Source organism: Camellia sinensis, chromosome 9 (assembly GCF_055761805.1).
Source record: "Camellia sinensis isolate YWXY chromosome 9, ASM5576180v1, whole genome shotgun sequence".
Taxonomy (NCBI): domain Eukaryota; kingdom Viridiplantae; phylum Streptophyta; class Magnoliopsida; order Ericales; family Theaceae; genus Camellia; species Camellia sinensis.
In genome coordinates, this window is record NC_138969.1 from 23,218,996 (window position 1) to 23,239,949 (window position 20,954).

Here is a 20,954-nt window from a genome sequence, read left to right on the forward strand (position 1 = left end):
CTTTTAGTCTAGTGGGTATTCGTTTATCGCACAATATCCCAAACGCACTTCTCCACTTACACCATTCTGCTTTAATCCTATGGGCCACATCTGCATCAATCTCTCCCGCTGTTGTGATAATCGACCCTAAATAACGAAAATATTCACTCTTAGGCAGTTCTTGGTTCTCAATATTCACTTCTCCTCTGCTTTCATTGTTACTGTTACTAAATTTACACTCCATGTACTCTGTCTTAGTTCTGCTTATCCGAAATCCTTTAGATTCAAGCGCTTTTCTCCAAATCTCCAACTTTGTGTTAACTCCTTCTCTAGTCTCATCCACTAACACAATATCGTCTGCAAAAAGCATACACCATGACACGTCAACCTGAATATTTATCGTCAACTCGTCCATAACTAAAGCAAAAAGATAAGGACTTAAGGTAAATCCTTGGTGTAACCCTACAGTGATAGGAAATTCATTTGTCTCTCCAGCTGGCGATCTAATAGTGGTCACTACCCCTTCATACATGTCCCTAATCACGTCAATGTAGCCTTTTGTCACCCCTTTCTTCTCTAACACCTACTATATTATATCTCGGGGCACTCTGTCATATGCAAGGTTCTGAAAAGCGGTTGCGGTCGCCGTAACGGTGGCGGTGACGCGGTTGCGGTTGTGGAATGTAAAGGCCATAGCGTAACGGTTGCAGTAACTGGGACCGTGAATTTTTTTATTTTTCGTACAATTTGAATAAAACTTACCGATACGCACATTTTTTTTCCATGATCATATTTATTGGGTTTTAAAATAAATATTGATCAATTTTTATAAATTTTTAAGTTTGATCTAATATATTTCATATTTTTAAATCACTATAAACTGAATTTTCTACATTTTATTTTAATAATTAATGACTTTGTATTATACAAAAAATCAATCACTAACTATTATATATAAGATTAACAATGACAAAAGTAAGAGAATAAATAAAAGCCTAAATATATATATATATATATATTAATCAAGCCAAATAGGTAATGACCACACTTATTATTATTATTATTATTATTTTTAAACAATATATAGATAGACACACACAAACAAAATGGTTGAGTGATAGCAGCTGAATAGAATAGCATAGGTCTTACAACTTCAACAAATCAATAACATGCTCTTCATCTTCCCTATTCTCTCTCTCTATCTCTTGTTCCTCCATTTTCCCTCTTCTCTCTCTATCTCTCTTCTCCCATTTTCAACTTTTTTTTTTTTTGTGTTTTTTCGAAAGAAGCAATTCGGAACCGTTACGTAACGGTGCGTAACAGGCCGTTATGGCACCGTTACAACAGCTATAGCAGCCGCTACGGCTGATACACCTGTGAATCTCAATCATACTGCAAAAGTGGCCGTAACGGGTGGCGGTAACTACCACAACCGTTACGTAACGGCGTTACGTAACGGTTGCGGCCGCTTTTTAAAACCTTGGTCATATGCTTTCTCAAGGTCGATAAACACTATATGAATGTCTCTTTTCTTTTCTTTATACTTTTCTATTACTCTCCTCAAAAGATAGATTGCTTCCATTGTTGACCTACCAGGCATAAACCCAAATTGATTCTCTGACACCTCTGTTATGTCTCGCAATCGGCATTCCATCACCCTTTCCCACACTTTCATTATATGACGCATTAACTTGATTCCTCTATAGTTGTTACAATTCTGGACATCACCTTTATTCTTATAGATTGACACTAAAATACTCTTCCTCCACTCATCTGGCATGTTCTTAGTCAACAAAATTTTGCTAAACAACCTAGTCAACCAAGCAACTTCCTTTTTACCCAAACACTTCCAAGCTTCAACAGGGATATCATCAGGTCCTAAAACCTTATTTGATTTCATCTTCTTAAGTGCAATCTCCACTTCAAAGTTCCTAATCCTGCGATAGAACCTATAGTCTTGGTTTATCGTATTACTGGTTATTTCTTTCCCTATTGACGTGCTTTCATGTTCCCCATTTAACAGTTTCTCAAAATAATTCTTCCATCTTTCCTTAATCTCATCATCCTTCACCAATACCTTAGAATCCTCACTCTTGATGCACTTTACTTGATTAAAATCTCTTGTTTTCCTCTCCCGTATCTTAGCAAGTTTGTATACCCTCTTCTCTCCCTCCTTACTATCTAGTCTAGTGTATAGGTCATCACAAGCTTTCAACTTAGTCTCTCTCACTACTTTCTTGACCTCCTTATTAGCCAATCTATAGCTCTTAAGGTTTTCCTCAATTCTATCCTTCTGCCACTTTTTAAAGCACTCTTTTTTTACCTTAACTACCGCTTGAACCTCTTCCCTCCACCACCAAGTTTCCCTAGAGCTGGGTCCCGTTCCTTTCGACTCTCCAAGCACTTCTCTTGAGATTCTCCTCATACAATTGGCCATCGAATTCCACATAGTGTTAGCATCACCTTCTAAGTCCCAAGTACCTTCCTTATCCATTCAATTCTTAAATATTTCTAGTTTATCCCCTTTTAGGTCCCACCATCTCGTCCTACGACGCCCACCATCCTTCCTAGCTTGGTATTGCCCTCTAAAACATAAATCTAGCACCAAAATCCTATGTTGAGAGACCAGACTCTCTCTAGGAATCACCACAAATAACTCTAAAATTACTAAATAAAAAACTAGATGCAGCTGATAATCATGAATTCATATGTTATTCATAGCCTGCAGGTACATGATAAGAACAGACAAACAGATGTTACATGGATCTTCAAGAGATCTATACCAAAAAAGAAACTGAATCCATTTGTCAACCCAACATAAACAGCATCCATGGGAGAAAAAAGAAGGCCAACTTGATCGATACTCAACATTATTAGGGTTTGTTTTTGAGTTGTAACACTTGAACAAAATACAGATAAACAGCAAAATAGTAACCTGGTAGAGAACAACAATTGTCGGTCGCGGGCAACCATAGAGAAATTTGATATCCAAAACCTGAAGCTCCTCAAGTCTGAAACAAGCCACCATTAAACATGCAAGTTACAGAGAGGATCATATACAGTCAAACAAGTGCAAGAACTACTATTTAATTGGGTGTAGTAAACATGTTATTGGAAGCTCAAGCCACAAGCCACAAAGAATAACATGGAACCAAATGTATATGCCACTATATCACAATTCTACTATTTTGTGGATCAGTAGTATTCATAGTTCTTTCTTCATATGAATGTTTGGCATTCTTAGGAATGCAGCTCAACACTCAAAACATACCTGGAACTATTTCCCAAAACAATAATACATCATATGCATGACAAGAATCACCCTTCAACAAAATTACTATTCGCAACCAATGTTTTTAAAGGCGAATGCGTAAATCGAGGCATTTGACCTCTCATGAGGAGAGCAGTAAGCCTTAAGGCGTCGAGGCGCAAGCATTTCGAATTTTAAATTTTAATATTTAGCAAACAAATTAAATATTTTTAAATAGTGAAAAAATAAATAAAAAGGTGCAAATATTTTTCTCCGTAAGACGTCGAACATTTCATTGCAGAGAATGAAACTTACCTTCATTGAAAGTGAAATTGACATTCTTAGCTTTAGTGATTGAGCTTCTCAATTGAGCATTCACTTAGTATTTTTTCTTGAATGGTTATTTACTTACTTTTTTATAGAATATAGTCACAACAAGGGTTCTTTCTTATTTTTTGCTTTTGATGTTTAAACCATCTACTAGACTAAGTTTAACAAGTGCCTAAGACAACCTTTTCATATGCGTACTTTTCATATGCTTATGTGCAAAGGCGTACAACGTGCATCTAAGGCACATGCCTTAGATTGTGATGCACAAGATTTTGGGGAGTATAACCTAAAAATCAAAGTCTTGATGCGTTTTACATTTACCTCGAAACCTTGTTCGCAATCAGCTATGTATCTTCAAAAACCTTCATAATCAATATTTTAAGTGGCCAGCAAATTTCACCCAAACCAAACTAAGACATGTGTCCCACTTAGGTAGGGTTGGCTACATAAATCTTTTTTTCCATTCTGCTTTGTCAAGAAATTAAATAATTCATATATTTTTTTAGTACTTCTTCCCATGTTAGTTTAGGTTTTTCCCTCCTTAAGACTGGGACTTGCTCTTTAATGGAAAAAAAAACTGCCTGGTAAGCTTGAAAAGTTTCTATGTTTGGAGCTGAAATTTTGTGGGGACTAGGAAAACTGAGTGTCAACATAAAGTGAAATGAAACTGAAGTTCAATGATTGTACCATAGTTTCGTATATCTTTTGCTTCAATGTAATCCTTCGCAAAAGACTTCGTGAAGAAATAAAAGGAAAAGTCAACTAATTTCTGCTAGTGCATCAAAACTCCACCAAAGGTATTTATGAGAAGAAACAAGCAAGTCCAGCATATAAGATATCTTAAGTCTAACCTATTATTAACAATTAAATCTGGGACAACATACATTAAACCATTCTCTCATTTTTTGGGACATCTAAGAATCACGGACGCTTCTAAAAATGTGGCGTATCCGTGTCGTGTCCGTGTCGGACACCGATACTCATCAGACACTCTCCCGACACATGTCCGATGCTCATCCAAACGTGTCTTAGTTTTTTATAAAGAATTTAGAACTTGGACACTCTTTGGACATTTGAAGGACACGCTTGTCCATTGACTAGACATACGAAACTAATTATAAGTTTGAACAAAATAACTTAAAATAAAATGATAAAGGAAAAATAATGTCAATTTATAGAAATTAATGTTCTATTGTATTTATTTATTATCTTAGAATGACATGTTCATATGTATGACATATAACAAATATATAAAATTATATATTTTGTGCTTGTCCCGCACGTGTCGTGTCCTATATTTTTTGAAAATTGCCGTGTCTACGTGTCCGTGTCGTATCCTTGTCGTGTCACGTGTCCGTGTCCGTGCTTCTTTGGGGGACATTGCATCTAACCAACTACTGTCCCCATTAGTTAATATAACCCAAGAAATTACCCAAGTTTAAGCAAACATAACCTTAAACTCAATGCAATAATTAAAAAAATAAAAGAAAAAAAGAACATACACACACATCATATATAAATTACGAGTTAGCTTATACAATGTTCATGTTGGCCACACTATTCATAAAATATACATATACCGGAGTACTTTCTCTATACCCAATTCATCATCAAAATTGCAATGAATATAAAGTTTTCACAAAAATAATATTAAGAGAGGATACCTAATGTTGAATGCTTCCTTAAGCTGCCCTTTATTATCAAATGGAATAACCTGATGAAAGCACACAGTGGTCATTCTAAAACCATAAGGAACCATAAATGTACAAAATCATGGGCTAAACAATACAAAATGTATAAGGTATTAAAGAAGTATTAGCAGTTTATAAGAGCATATACCTTAAATAATCCATCATACAGATGGAGTCCAATCAATCTGCAATCAGGATCAATAATGCCAATCTGAAAACCAAAAAGAAAAAAAAAAAAAAGGAAAATGCCACCTTGAGAAAAATGTAAAATCCTAACTTTGCAGATTTTCTGCATAAACTAAATTAAAGATCTGAAATTCAACAAGTGACAAGTGACAACACAGACATATTTAATAATAATTTTATCTAACAATTCAAGTTAATACCTGGCCATTATCTGTAGGACGACCTATACGATCCGAGACATCCCCCATTGCTCTGCAAGAGGAATTACATAAGTTCAACAATGAAAGATGAAGAAGAAGAAGAAGAACCAGTCATCATCAGTTCTACCGATGAGGCCAATAAAAGGATGCATGATTTATGTGAGGTAAATATGAAAGGATCGTAAATAACGTAAAGCACTTTTGTAGAAATGAAACTATTGTGAAAGTTTAATATCCAAATGAAAAGCAAACCAAATATTTCTCTATCATGCTTAAACCTTGTAATAACCTCAGCTGCCTCAGAGTCCCATTGAAGAACACAGAATTTATATCTTTCTGTTGCAATGAACAAAAGATCTTGTGCTTCACCCTGTTAGTAAAGCCACAAATTAAATATGAACACAAGAAGACTTAAGTTTTTGAAATATTACTTCTTTATTAAAATTCAATATTTCAAACCATATACTCACATGAGGTCGAAAGAGTTCAAGCGTTGCAATTCTTCCATATATCGGCACATCCAACATAGGCTGCAGCAGAATAAACTTAATTTAACATAGAACCCAAACTTTTTTTTATAAGCTATATAGTTTTTGACATACCCATAGCCGACAAAATAATCAACCCTCATCTGTGTTAACTCAATATTTATAACTGTCACTGTAACTCAAACAACCATGATCGGTACACTAATTATATTCTTAAACTTTATCAATTAAAACTATTTTCACAGCAATGGTGGGTTAAACTTGACAAGCAACAAGGTCTAGGAGAAACCTTCAAGGCTTTGTGTTTGTTCTTGCGAGAAGACATTACGTAGGTAGTTGAATTGCCCATTGTAGCCTGTAAGTCACCGGTTATTGGGGTGAATACATGAAACCCTCAATTGGTGGATTGGAATCTTCAACCAAGGGGGTTGCAAAAGTGTGGATGTTCACAAGAAGTGGCCAAATCACTATACATTTTGTGATCATCTCTTTATTTACGTGTCATAATTTTTCATATATTAAATGTATGAGATTGTTGAGCCTTCAATAATATAACTTTACATGTATATGTGATTAAACTCGTATCATTCTTGATATGGTGAAAAGGGCATAGACCTTAATAATTGAGCATGGTAAAGTGAATAAACCTTAATAATTGAGCATCTTGTAAACTTGCACAAACTTGGATGACCAAGAGTTAGGTTAGTTGACCAGACACCAAGCTAGTAGGCCCAATACATTGCAAAAACAAGAGATTTTGCATTGGGGGTGAACTGAGCTAAAAACTCTATAAAGTTTAATTACTTTAAATTTTGATTAAAATTTAGGATGTCCTATTCAACCCACCCACTTCCATTCTACAACACTTCCAGAGTCTTTGTCTAAGTTCATCTAATCCTAATATCTTACATTGGCCACTTATATACCAAATGGGTCGAGGCTGAAGTTATTTTATCATACAATGACAAAGTTTCCCCATTGTTTAGTAGATAGTTGCCAAATATCACCGAACTGACAAGTGAATTGATATAATTGGAAAGCAACATATGCTAGGCATGAGTTTTAGTCTTCAATTTTGGCATACACATCAGGATTACATATACTAATGAGAAGTAATATTCGCAATTGGTGAATTCTGCAACTTCACATAGATTTGGCTTTAAGTAAAAAACTTTTGTGGGCATGTTTTTCGTTTTCATGTGTGTGATCAAGGATCTCTTGCAAGATTAACTTGTGGGTATACTTAAACAATCTTGACTCAGCAAAATTTCCAAACCAACTACGATATGAAATGAACACAATATGAAAGGAAAGAGGGAAATGAAAGAAAAATTATCAAATAAAGAAGTCAATCAACAAAATTTAAATAAAAAATTATAAAGGGTCTGAAGAGCAAAAAAATGCTAACTGTAATGAGAGTTGGGAAGACAAATTAAATAGTACCTGCAAACCCTGGGGAGTAAGTAAATGAATCTCGATACGGGTGCATTTCCTGAGATGAATCAACATGTGAGCACAAACCCTAAACTCGAATATATGGAAAAAGTAAAAACAACAATTTTTACGACAAAATAATGAAGATAAAGGAAAACCCAGGAAAAAAAATCCCCAAATTTCTGTGATAAGATAGCCTAATAGAGAGCAATCTAATAGAAATAGACAAAAAAAAAATATGCAAACAACTCTAAAAAACTGCATAAAATGCATACGAGTAAAGAGATAGTGAACAATCGGAGTGAGCTTACGCAATGATGAGATTGAGTTCTTGAGGGCCAGTAAAATTGCCGACGCAGGAATGCGTGACGTTGGTGGGCTTGTGAGCCGTGACTACGTAGTTCCATATACTCATCTTCTCGTTCTCTTTCTCTCTCTCGCTCTGTGGAACCCTAACCCTCTCTCTCTCTCTCTCTCTCTCTCTATATATATATATATATATATGTGTGTGTGTGCGCGTGAGAAGTGTGAACCCTAACCCTTTCTCTCTCTCTCTCGGGTTTTTGTAGCTTTTGAAGTGGGTTTTCCCTTTCAAGCTGCAGCTGTGAATGGTAGAGACAGAAACATCACCACCACCGGATATACAAACACTACACACAATGAGGGAGACACACAACGAGGGAGACACACAACAGAGACAGTGGCCGACAGACACCGGGATAGGCTAAAACGTCGTCGTATTCATGCTTAGGGCGGACATGATTTGACCTTTTTTTTTTTTTTTTTTTTGTGGGAGAAAAAAATTGATGTGTATAATTTGTGAAAAATTAAATTGTTAATGGAAAACTATTTTTTTAATTTGTTTTTTTAAGGTTTAGTTTGGACACATCTTTAAAAAGTCAAAAAAATCACAAATCACTAAATTAAAAAGTCAAAAAATCATTAAAAAAATTGAAAATTCTTTTTTTCTACTACTTTTATAAGTTTTTCATAAAAAATCAAAAAACTATTCTAAGCATATTAATTTTTTTACCTCATATTTTAGTAAAAAAATTAAAAAATTACTAAAATAACCTATTTCCAAACCAACTCTAAAGTTGGGAGTGTAAAAACGAATTGCAACCCGTCGTGAGCCCGTCTTGTTTAGGCCCATTTGGGCTAGGGCCCGAGCCCAGGTCGAGCCTCTAGGCTTGGGCCTGAGCTATCATTTTGAAGCTCGGCCTAACCCGTGGACTCGACCTGCTTAAGGCCTACTCAAAGCCCCGCCAGAGGTCCGGACCGCCCGAGATCCAATGTCTTTTTTAGTAGAAAATAATAAAATTTTGGTAAAAAAATTAAAAAAACAAAAAAAAATTGGTCAGACCCACCCAAGCCCACTAGGCCGACCTGAGGCCCGGTCCACTGGCTCGCCCAAGAGTCGAATACCCTTAGGCCTAGGTCTGGGCTTGTTTTTTGGCCCATGGGTCGGCCCGACTGGACTTGAATTTTGGCGGGAGCCCACGAGGCCAAACATGGGTCGGGCCAGATTTACACCCCTATCCAAAGTCTTACCCAAAAAAAACTTTTACATTTTTTATTTATTTAATTAAAAACTAACTTTTAAAATTTAATCACACCTCCCTTGCCCGTCCCCATTACTATCTATCTGCCTTTAGTAGCATCCTTACTGTTCCCTCCTCTTCCTCTTCACCTGATAGCCACCTCTCTTCTCTTACTCTCTTATAGTCCCTTCAATAGAGAACCTATACGAGAGAGAGAGAGAGAGAGAGAGAGAGAGATTGCATTGCAAATATGGAGTAAGAAGGGAAGACGAGGGGTGTTAGGTAGGAGAGAGGGCTAGAAGGTTGCGTCTAACGGTAAGGCCGAGGCTAAAGGTGGAAACCAAAAGCTACAAAGGGGCAAGGCAGGGCGGTGAGAGTTGGTGGTAGACATTAGTGGAATTAAAAGTGGGGTTGAAGTTAGAATTAGCATCAAGAGAGTAATAATTTTCGTATTAAGCAAGATCTCCAAACAATTTTTATAAGTAATAATTAGTGGGGATCCAAAGATATGGGAAATGGGGAGTCCAAAAAACTTTTAAACTCTCCATTAGGACCATTCTTGTGGTTGGAGGTCAGAGCAGTTAGTTTATAATAATGTGGAATTATATGCTAAATAGGTAACCTAAAATAGTGAAATAGTCATTTTGTTTTATGCTTTTATTTTATAAGTTTAATTTTAGAGGGATGTTATTTATCCTTTCCTTTTTTTCTTTAGACTCCCACTTCTTTTAACTCCTATCCACTCAATTAAGTCTCTTCTATTTTCCCTTTGAACCTCCGCTTTAATCATAACTATAACCTAGATCCCCAACTTATCTTCTGGTAAGGTTGCAAATGAACTGAGCTGTTCATGGACAAGCTTGGTTCGGCTTGATAAAGGCTTAGCCGAGCTCGAACTCAAATAAGTTCGACTCGTCAAGCTTGGCTCATTTATTTTTATTTAAATTATATAATAAATATATTATTAATATATCAAATAATATATATATAATTATAAAAATACATTATTTATATATTAATAATATTTTTATTTAAATGATTTTATTTAAATAATAGAAATAATGTTTTAAAAAATCTTCCTGAGCCGAGCTCGAGCTCGAGCTCGAGCTCAAGCCCAGTTACTTATCAAGTTTAAGCTCAATAAACAAGCTTAATAAGCAAACAAGCCGAAGCTCGACTCGTCTTGTAACGCCCTCAAAATATACAATAAATATATCCCATAACATTTATAAATGACAGCATAAATCAGGGTAAATAATCCTTCCATTACATGAAAGTTAAAGATACAAAAGAATTTAACAAAATAAACGCCCTATTGGCTAACACCTTTACAAGCCTTGGCTTGGTTACAACAAAAGTGAGCTTCGCTCATTATATCTTAAGCCCTTGGCTTTACAAAAATATGCAATCAAGATAAGAAGCTCTTGCTCCCAAAATGTCCCCCCAAGCTATTGTCTTAGTGGAGGTACGTCACCAACACCTAAAAATGTTATTCCCAAAAAGGGTGAGCCACAGCCCAGTAGGAACCATCTAACACAATATATGAAATTTAGCAAAGGTATAAGTACAAGTGCTTAAACAATGCTTGTGATAAAACTTGTTATAAGATATCAAATTCAAGTCTTAATCCATTTTCTTTCAATTTACATTCCAATTACTTATCTTTCTCAATTCATGAGTCAATTTCATTATTTCTCAACAACCGAACTGAGGCTACAACTCAATTACTTTCAATTTACACAACACATATGCATAAACACTTCAGACTTCCATTTCACGGATATTTCGTCCGCGAGTAGCCGTCAAACGGGACCCATGTAAACGTAGGCTATACAAGCACTACAATTGCCATTTTACGAATATTTCGTCCACGGGCTAGGCCCCATGTATAATTTTAGGACTTTCACCAATGACACTCTGCCCAACTTAATTATAATGAAGTCCATCATCTTTCTCCTCCCAAACAATGGAGTCCATCCTCTTTCTCCTCCCAAACAACCATTCATACATATGCAATGTATTTAAACACATAATCAAATAATGGAGTACATCCTCTTTCCACTCCCACATAGTCATACATGTACAATGTATATAAACATAGTCATACTCAATGACAAACTGTAACAACCCTCGTACTGTTTACTGATTTATGACCGATTGATTACCGTTAATCACCGATTACTGTTAAACGAAGCTGATAATGACTGATAATTGGACTGATTAAAAATACTGAACCGACTGACTGAAATTGAAACTGAATTGACTGAGTATATGTTAGTTAATTGCATTCTATCTGTTTGATTGTCTGATTATCTGTTCATGTTTATATGTTTAAACTGCTATTTGAAGGCCTTATCGGCGGCCGAATTAGAAACCGATTGATGTTCCGTGACCCTCACAATTAATGTGATTTTATGGTATAATTATCTGAAAATTGATTAGGTATGATTAAATTAGATTAAATAAGCTAATTAAAGAGTTGGACTTATTTACCGTTATGCCCTTGAGTGGGCCACTATCTCAAACACACACACACTTGAGCCTTTTACACTCCACGTATGTGATCAAACCAAACATTTCTTCTCCTCTTCTTGCCTCAACCGACCTTAGAGAGAGAGAGACTTGAGGAGTTGGTTTTCATCTTGAATTGCTTGGAATTGTTTGAGGAATTGAAGTATAGATTGCATATTTGAGCTCCTAGTCTTCTAATTCAAGCTCTAGGTAAGGATCTTATCTTCTTATTGATGCTATTGAACTAGTTCTTGCATGGTTCATGCTTCATTGTAGAACTAAGTCATGATTTGGGTCATTAATGGTGAATTGAAGCTCATTTCTTGCATGCATGGTTGAATTATTGAGTTTTGAGTTGAATTCATGGTAAATGGTTACATGCATGTCCATGTTGTAGGAGTAGACCATGTTTTCATCTTGTTTTGAAAAGAATGAGCTCATTTGAGCAAGCTTTGAAGCTTTGATTTGGTTTAAATCCTTGCATGTTGCATGTTCTTCATATTCTTGAAAATGGGTTTGAATATGGTTCTAATTGACTCACCTTTGGGGCTTGAATTCACACATTGAGCTTTGAAACTTGTTATACATTGAATTTAATGATGTTTTCCAGAATTTGGGCCCAAGAGGTCGAGTTTGGAGTGGTTGAATGCTTGGTTTGAGCTTGGGAGGCAAATCTGGAAATTCCAGATTTGGCTTCCTCGCTCGAGCGAAGGATTCCCCGCTCGAGCGAGCACCTTTGTCCAGGGCTCCGCTCGAGCGACCATCGAGCGACCATCGCGCGTAAAATTTCATCATCCAGTACTTTTACTGTTTTGCAGACCGCTCGAGCGAAGGTTTACTCGCTCGAGCGAAGCCTTTGATTTTGGACTTACGCTCGAGCGTAGAAAGTCTCGCTCGAGCGAGGCTCCTATTTTCAGCAAACTTTACAAAATATTTTCTAAGTGTATTTTTGCATCCTCATCCCATCCTAGGCATTCTTAGGCCTAGTTTAAGACATTTAGATGAGGATATCATTGTAGAACACACCAAGGCAAATTAGGGATTAAGTCATGAGATTTCCCAACTGTGTAGCTTAGTGTGTTCAACCTGTGAACTGTGTAGGGTTGGCAACTGGGGAGACACGCTCTAGCATACTGTAGCCCAGAACTCTGTGAGTAACAATTGTGTAAAGATATGTTCAAATGATTATCTTCTGAATACTGAACTGAACTGTTTATTGAACTGATATTACTGAATGAATGTATGTCCTTTATTTCTGAACTGTACTGTGGCATCCTTAGTACCTACGGTTTACTGTTACTGTTACAGAGATCTCTGTCGGTCCCCTCGTGGAACCACTACTGTTTACTGACTGATGGCCATCATTACTGTTCGGTCTTTTAAGACCTACTGTTACTGTTATGCTAATGGATGTACCACATATGACTGTTTACTGTACTGAACAACTGAATGACTGATTGAAACGAACTGTTTTCATACTGTAAGGACATTCATTCTTAACCTCTTTACATATTGTGTTATTCACTGGGCTTTAGCTCACTGCTCATATATATATGTAGGTGTACAGGCACCAGATCGCGTCAGGGTAACTCCAGTTTTGTCAAGCCAGCCTTTGCGCCTCACTGCGAGGTTCCGAGTTGCCATGCTATGGCTTGGGGGTGTTTTGGTCGTTTCCCCCGCCTGTCTTCTGTACTGTCTAACTGTTCTGTATAGACTGACTGTTTACTGTACTGTTATACAGGGATTAGGTCCCTGTACTGTGTGACTGTTAATTTTGTATAGACCGTACTGTTTTGTACAGACGGAATGTTTTCTGTACTGTTATCTAGGGTTGAGTCCCTAGTTGAATGGATGTGAATATTGTGTATACTGTTTTGTACTGTTTATGTATAATGTGTGAAAAGTCTTTTTGGCATACAGACTGTCACAGCTCAATGGACACTATTTAATTACTGTATTGGCTTCCGCCAGGCCCTGTACTCTGTTTTACTGTATTACTGTTCTGCAGGCCTTCGGTAATCTCGGATTACTGGCCGGTTACGGTGCTAAACCCATAGGGCCGGGTTTGGGTCGTGACACAAACAACACAAGATTAGTTTCAATTCACCTAATTCTCGTGTAATTTCTACAACAATCATGGTTATCCTCCACCGATAACCCAATACAGTTATTTCTAGACAGATACTCAGTCTCAAACATATAGTTTATTCAAAACTTCTAAGAGAACGAGTTAATACATAACCAATCCCACCATTCATATTAATACCCTCTCAATTTCACATTTTCAATGTCAACTTCAATTATTTACACCAAATAATAGTTTGATCCAATTAGGGCAAACTCTCTAATTTTTCCCAAATATTTGCCAAGTGCCAGAATCATCAAATTAGACATAACACAACATCATTTTCAAACCCCACAAGCATTTATTTCACCTTCACCCAAAACCCCTATTTCCATTTTATGCCCAAACCCTAGGTTTGTTTAAAACATCTCTAAATCACACCATTGTTACGCAAGAGACAAATAACTAAGCTAAATATCATATGAAGGTGTAGAAAGATCCCTACCTCAAAGGAAGAAGATGAGCCAAGCAAGAGTGAGACTCCAAGAACGACGAAACCCACTTATATTCGGTTCAAAATGAAGATCTTGACGAGCTCTACCTTTTTCTCAAAGGCACTCGAGTGGAAATCCCAATGGATCTAGATGAGATCTTAGAAAGAATGTGAATTTTAGAGAGAGAGGCTCAAGAACAAGCTTTTGGGAAAGTTTTAGAAAGAGAGATAGAGAAAAGAAAAAGTGATTCAAAATGTCATCTTCTCGGACTGTTATACACGCAGTTCGCTCGAGAGTAGAAAGCCCCGCTCAAGCGTCAGACACAAGGTTTCCGCTCGAGCGTGAGACTGGATGCTTGAGTGTCCAATGCACACTTTCAGCATTTACAGACCTGCAAAAAGAAATACCGATAGTTAACAAATCCCGTTCGAGCGTAAGAATTGCCGCTCGAGTGAAGGAGCAAAATTTGTGAAGCCCGCTCGAGCACAAGAATGCCTGCTCGAGTGGAAGAGCCAAAATCTGGACATCACAGGTTTGGAAAAACACACAACCAACCTGTTCCAAACACATAATTATAACCTGATAACCAAAATAAAGGGGAGACAAGGGGAACAAGACATGAATAACCATTCTAAACCATACCAACCCGAGTTCGGAATACAATAGATAACGGGTCAAAACCAGGATCGCTATACGGCTCGTTTGCAGCCCTATCTTCTAGTAAACTCTTCCTATCGCTAGCAGTCTTTCCTACCATCGATGACCTCCCTTCCGGCGACCTCCCCATTGCAAACCTCATTCTCTTCTTATGCGCAATTGCTATTGTAACGACGAACAAGATAGCAATGGTGACTTCATTTCTCCATCACCAAACACCACTGTCACATATCACTATCTCCACCTAGACTCATCTCTCTCTCTTGCGTACAATCGCCACTGTAGTGGCGGTTAAGGCACGATCACAACGGTAACTTCGCTTCTCCATCTCCAACCACCACCGTCACCCATTGCCATCTCCACTCAACTTCATATATCTTTCTTTATCTCTCTCTCACGCTCGCGATTACAGCAGCGGCTAGGGTACGATCGCAATGGCGACTTCGACTTCCAACGTATCTAGATCTCTCTCACAATCTATTTCTATGTTTATCTCGTGATCTCTCTCTTCGTCTCTCTCATCGGAGCATGAGAAAGGTTGAAGGGAGTCGAAGATGGGTGGCAGAAGGTAAGGGAAAAGGAATGGTGACGGCCGGAGGTAATGGTGGCTGCTTGAGGTGAAGAGAATAACTGGTGGGGTGGGGATTAAGGTTAGGATTCGGGAAATTAGGATTAGGGATGAGGACAAAAATGAAATTTTATGTTTGGACAAAATTGGAATAAAAATAAATAAATAAAAGAGATGGGAAATTATATTTCCACACATTTAATTGCCTCAATGAACATATTCTCTCAGTACACACACTTATTAATTAATTTTCTCAATCCACACACTAAAAGTTACAATTATAGCCTTCACTCATAATCATTGTACACACACCACTCAACCCTCATTTCCACACACTTGTTGAGTGATCATGCTTCCAGATTTGTAGACCCATTGTAAAGCCACGTGAAGACCATTCAAGACTACAGTGTGAAGTGAAGTGAAGACAAAGTTCTCCATTGAAGACTTCTATTGAAGACTCTATTGAACCTCCATTAAAAATACCATTGAAAACCCTCCAAAATATTGTTGAAGATGAAGTATCTTTCCATTTTGTTATTCTATTTACCATTTTTAGATCTCTGTGCACTCCATTGCCATAAAACTCCTTTTTATTTTTCTTTTTTAAAAATTTTTTTTTATGTTTTTCGGTTTGGGAATTTCGGCACTAGTTTTTGGAAATTATACATTTAATTCGAAAACTTAACTTCCGAATAAAAATGATTAGTTCGACAAATTTATTCCGAAAAAAAATAAAAAAATGTTCAGCAGTTGATGCCCGAATATAATGAAATAATTTGGCACTGGTTGTCCCACTGAAAACAACAAAAGGGGGGAAAAAAAAAACTATGCACAAAAAAACTAATATTTTCATCACTAATATAGTATAAATATAGAGATTAAAATAATATGAGAATTGTTATGAGAGTATTACTTTACAATCAATAGAAGAGTATAGAGTGTGTAGCAAGCAAAGTGACAACAATGAAAAAATTAGGGTTTAATTTTTTTTACTCAAAAGGTATTGAGATTTTTTTATTTTATTTTTAAAAGATGTGTACATAGAATATTTTCATATAATATTATGGGAGCTCGTAGATGTCCATCATGGTCATTTTAATTTAGGGTATAATTGCTATTAAAATAATATTTCATTAAATGTGTGTACTAAGATAATTAGGTGTGTGAAAATAGAATTTTTCAAAAGAGGTGGGAGCTCTAAGAAAAAAACTAAGAATAAATAATAACCCTCTAATATTATTAACATTTAACTGTTGGTATAATACAATATTCAATTTAAGATGCTTTTAGGCTTTGTTACCAAGATTTTACAATTTAGGATTCATGCAAAAATTGATATGAATTTATGAATAAAGGATTCATGCAAAAATTGATATGAATTTATGAATAACTATATGTGCGGGGAGCAAATATTCCGGCGAGCCCGTACTCCTTTCTTCCAAGCTCCGTTTATGTCCGATCACCTGCGAGCCAATAAGGGTGAGCTACCCGGCGGTGTGTGGCCAGAAAAACCCTCCGACGATCAAGTTAGCACACACCTTAGGATAGAGAGAGAGAGGGAGGAGTGTTTGAATGTAAGAATTTCCTTACAATGTGTTCATCTTTTTCGTATGGGGGGCGCAGACATGCTTTTATACCCTCTGTGCCCCATATCTACTCTCAGTCATCTCCTGACACGTGGCTTCGCTTATCCCATCTGTCAGCATAGACCTTGCTGAACATCACCTAATCTCAACTGCCCGCCATCACAGCTGGAGCTCGGTAGCCGAGTGCTCTATGCGTTGCTGCGTCGTGCCGTGCTTCATACCCAAGCACTTCACTGGCAAAGAGCAAGGAGGACCGGGCTAGGCGGCATCTCGGCAAAGCCTAGCCCGAAGCACCCCGTGGTCGGCTTTCCTGCCGGTCAAACGGTAACCTCGGCTGACTGCGCCTTTCCGGGCGCCGGTCACTCGGCTTGTCTGGCTTCAGCTATCCTCGGACCGAGCATCCCGGTCCGACCGAGCATTGCCTTGCCGAGCCGCTTCTTTACGGTCTGGGGCGGGACGTACTCGGCCCAAGTTCTGGCAGCCCATCTCTGGGCGAATAGTCGATCATCTCGACCCCATGCGCTGCTGGGCTCTCAACCTGCTCGGTCGCTACCTCGGTCCAACTCCAGATCATAAATCGCCCTCTCACTATATTTTGAGATATAATTGACCGTTAATTGCATGGTTTATAATATGTTTTACATTTCGATTCACGTTTTACATTTTGTTGGAACTAACAAATTTGGACTTATTTTTATCTCCTTCTTCTTCTCTTCGTCTTCCACTTCTTTTTTTTTTTTTTTTGGATGAAATGTCATAATACAACTTTTAATGAATGTTTAATATGAAAATAATCAATATCTAAGTATGATTTGTAATTATTTTGATAGTTTGAGTGTTTAATAGGATCCAATCAAATCCCTAAGCATTAACATATTATTTACTTTTTATTTTTTTACTTAGAAAATTATCAAAATACATATTTGACTATAACAACATGCAATAGTTAATTATCTATTACTATTTTGATAAAATAAACATGGCTCCAATCACATTCAACAAATTATTTTTTTTAAATGTGCTATATTATAAAATAAACGGTTCCTACTAATTTTTGTTCTTATTAGAAATTCCAAGTCCACTTTTCCAATGTCAAACAAGAATATATTATAATTTTGAAATAATAATTTTATAACTAGTGAGTTATGAACTCACATTTCTTGCTATGAAAACAATAATATCTTTCCAATTGAAGAGATTCGTGTTCATATATAATACCTTTGTACAATCATACTTTAATTTATGAAAGCTTGGTTGATTATATATACATACATACATATAAACTGCAGTCCATATAGTTTTTTTTTTTTTTTTTTTACTCAATAAATATTAGTGAATTAATAAATTAGATTAACATCAATAGATATTGAACTCTTCTCAAGAGTTCATTCAACTTGTAACTGCACAATAATTTGAATAGAATGATATGATTGAATTGTGATCCTATCACTTAAAAATAAAAAACTTATCAAGATTATTGTTAATTGCGAAAACACCATAGCTACATCATTCTTATGATAAATTATGTATAATTTTTTTTTGTAGAAATAACCTTTTTTTTCTGTCATTGTTGTCACCATTATCCCAATCACGACTTTTCTACATTCTACCATGACCACCATCATTACCATAGCAATTTCAAGATCATAGCCAATCACAGTAACACAATTTATACCAAAAAAAACATTTTTTTAAATCTCTAGAAAAAATATTTTTCCTCGAAACAAACAGAAAGATAGGGTGCAAAACCAACCGTGATGTAAATTGAAACAACAAGAAAGTTCTATTATATATTAATTAACAAATTTTAGAACATATGTTTATTCAAAGAGCACCAATGTTCTTGAGGCCAAGAACAACCCCAACACCAATAATGTGACCAAAAGAGCCACAAGCCAAGGTATCTGCAAGGGTGAAACCAGCAGGGTCACCAGTTTGAAGGCCAGACTCCCTTATCTCAAGCTTCAACCCTGCTGTGGCTTTCCTGTTTGCTGATGGAGCCAACCCAAACCGACCCGCAAACAGCATCAAGCTTGTTGAAAACACCATTATCTGTCCAGAATAACAAAATCAATTTTAACATTCTCCTCATCAATTGTGTTCTATGAGTGTTTTTGAAAAGCAGTTACGAAGAAGAATGGCATGCAAAAGGCATACTTTGATACTATTTTTACTAGAATAGTCCCGTGAGGGTTACAAATCAATTGAATTGTTTATAAACAGTTCAAGCTCGACTTGTTTACTTATAAACACTAGATTTTGTTAACAAGTACAATGCAATGAATCCCACAAATGTGCAAATTTTTTTTTAAAACAATTTTCTCAATTGAGTTCTAAAAGGGTGTTTTCGAAAGCAGTTTTCAAGAAGAATGGCATAAGTGAAAACATGTTTTATGTTTTCTGTAAACAGAACCCTGAAAACTGAAAACATTGTCAAATGCTACCTAAGTAAATAAATGACATTTTTGTTAGCATGACCCAAGTGTGATAATTTAATTTGATTTTCAATTTTAGAAACAAAAACCATTTTTGTGAAGTGGATACCAAATTTGTGGGGGAGCCGATGAAATCGCAGCGAGCGCCTAAAGCTCCCTTCCCCCTACGTCTCATTGGTTGAACTGCTACCTGCAATATTGCAAGAAGATGCTTAAGCTCAGAGAGAGAGAGAGAGAGGGATAGAGAGAGAGTACTAATTTATGCAATAGAGCATTTTGGATCTCAATAATAGTCACTCTTATTTCATTTCATTCCAATCAACTAAACATAAGACAAGACTTTAAATATTGAATTTGTAAACAAAAAAAAAAAGAAAAAGAAAAAAGAAAAATAGGAAAACAATAAAGAAACAAATTTTAAATTTATTTTGTTCTCATTTTCCTAATCTAACCAAAAATAGAAAAAAAATTGAGTTCATTTACTCATTTTCTTTTTCCCTTTCTTTTTATTTTCTCATTACAAATTCAAGATTCAAGCTAAACCAAGTGAAAGAGAAAAGGTAACACTGACCAGGGTTTGAATTGGTGAAGCAGATGATGATGATTTGGGTCTTAGCCCACTGAACTGTGGGAGAGAGGTCATCACTGCTGTTGCCATCTCCTCAACTTCAAACACTGATCAAATTTGAAAAAAAAAAATGTATGGTAGATCTCTCTCTCTCTCTCTGTGCTGATATTTTTACAGTTCTTGCTTTAATTTGATTTAAATGGATTATAAAACTGTTGGCAGCTCTGTAGCTCAGCCACATGAAGAGTTTGTGGCTTCAAAATGCCAGTGTTTGGATACACTTAGATACTTGTTTGCTGATGTGGCACTCCTATATTGGGTAGTTAGCCTCAAATGGATAAGATTTGGATTTGTGAGAATATTGGCTTTGGATTGATGGGGATGTTATGTGTTTGTGCTGCTAATAAACAGGTACAGGTATGGCTGGCTACTGGGAAATTATTTCTGAAATATTATGTAATATTGTTTTCGCGGTATTTCTATTTAATGAAAAATTACAATACATAATTAGTGTTGTTTAATCCAAATGATTATTCAAAATGGATATGGCTTTCCACTAGTTGGAAAAAAGTAGAGGTATTGTTGAGCTTATGAGACCTGAAATTGTTTTTTTTCTTGAGTCTTTATATATAAACCATTTTGAAAAAAAATATAAATCAACTTGATCTGATACTCATAACTAAATAATTTCATTATATTTGTTTAAAAAAATAAAATAAAATGAACAAGAGTTATAAGTTTGAAATAGATTGTCCATTTTTTATAGACAAATCTAATAAAATTATGTGATTATGATTATTAAATTGAGTTGAATTTAATTTTTTTAATAAATGATCTATATGTAATGACCTAAAACATAAACAATTCATGATAACACAAAGATGAAAATTATTATTATTTTGTTTATATAATTATTTAAAAATATTAATTTTAATTATTTTTTATACAAACCAAGCAGCGGAATAAATTTT

The 20,954-nt window shown here is 36.0% G+C and overlaps 2 protein-coding genes across 2 annotated transcripts in view; both read right to left on the reverse strand.

Moving 5' to 3' along the window:
* The window catches only part of LOC114297105 (DNA damage-binding protein 1), a 44,959-nt gene extending 36,622 nt beyond the window's left edge, over positions 1-8,337 (reverse strand). Inside the window, exons 1-8 of the mRNA XM_028241464.2 lie at positions 7,870-8,337; positions 7,568-7,616; positions 6,107-6,166; positions 5,915-6,006; positions 5,637-5,688; positions 5,399-5,461; positions 5,224-5,273; positions 2,915-2,990 (exon numbers count right to left, since the gene is read on the reverse strand). Coding sequence (XP_028097265.2) covers positions 2,915-2,990; positions 5,224-5,273; positions 5,399-5,461; positions 5,637-5,688; positions 5,915-6,006; positions 6,107-6,166; positions 7,568-7,616; positions 7,870-7,973 — 546 coding nt within the window. The 5' untranslated portion in view covers positions 7,974-8,337. The remainder of the gene's footprint in view (positions 1-2,914; positions 2,991-5,223; positions 5,274-5,398; positions 5,462-5,636; positions 5,689-5,914; positions 6,007-6,106; positions 6,167-7,567; positions 7,617-7,869) is intronic.
* A 10,403-nt stretch (positions 8,338-18,740) lies between these two features.
* Positions 18,741-20,241, reverse strand: PSAK (photosystem I subunit K). Its single transcript, XM_028241463.2, has 3 exons — positions 19,987-20,241; positions 19,525-19,605; positions 18,741-19,032 (listed from the first exon to the last, which is right to left on the reverse strand). The coding sequence occupies exons 1-3, from the start codon at positions 20,071-20,073 to the stop codon at positions 18,805-18,807; spliced, it is 396 nt and encodes a 131-aa protein (XP_028097264.1). The 5' UTR covers positions 20,074-20,241; the 3' UTR covers positions 18,741-18,804.
* Between the last annotated feature and the right edge of the window lie 713 nt (positions 20,242-20,954).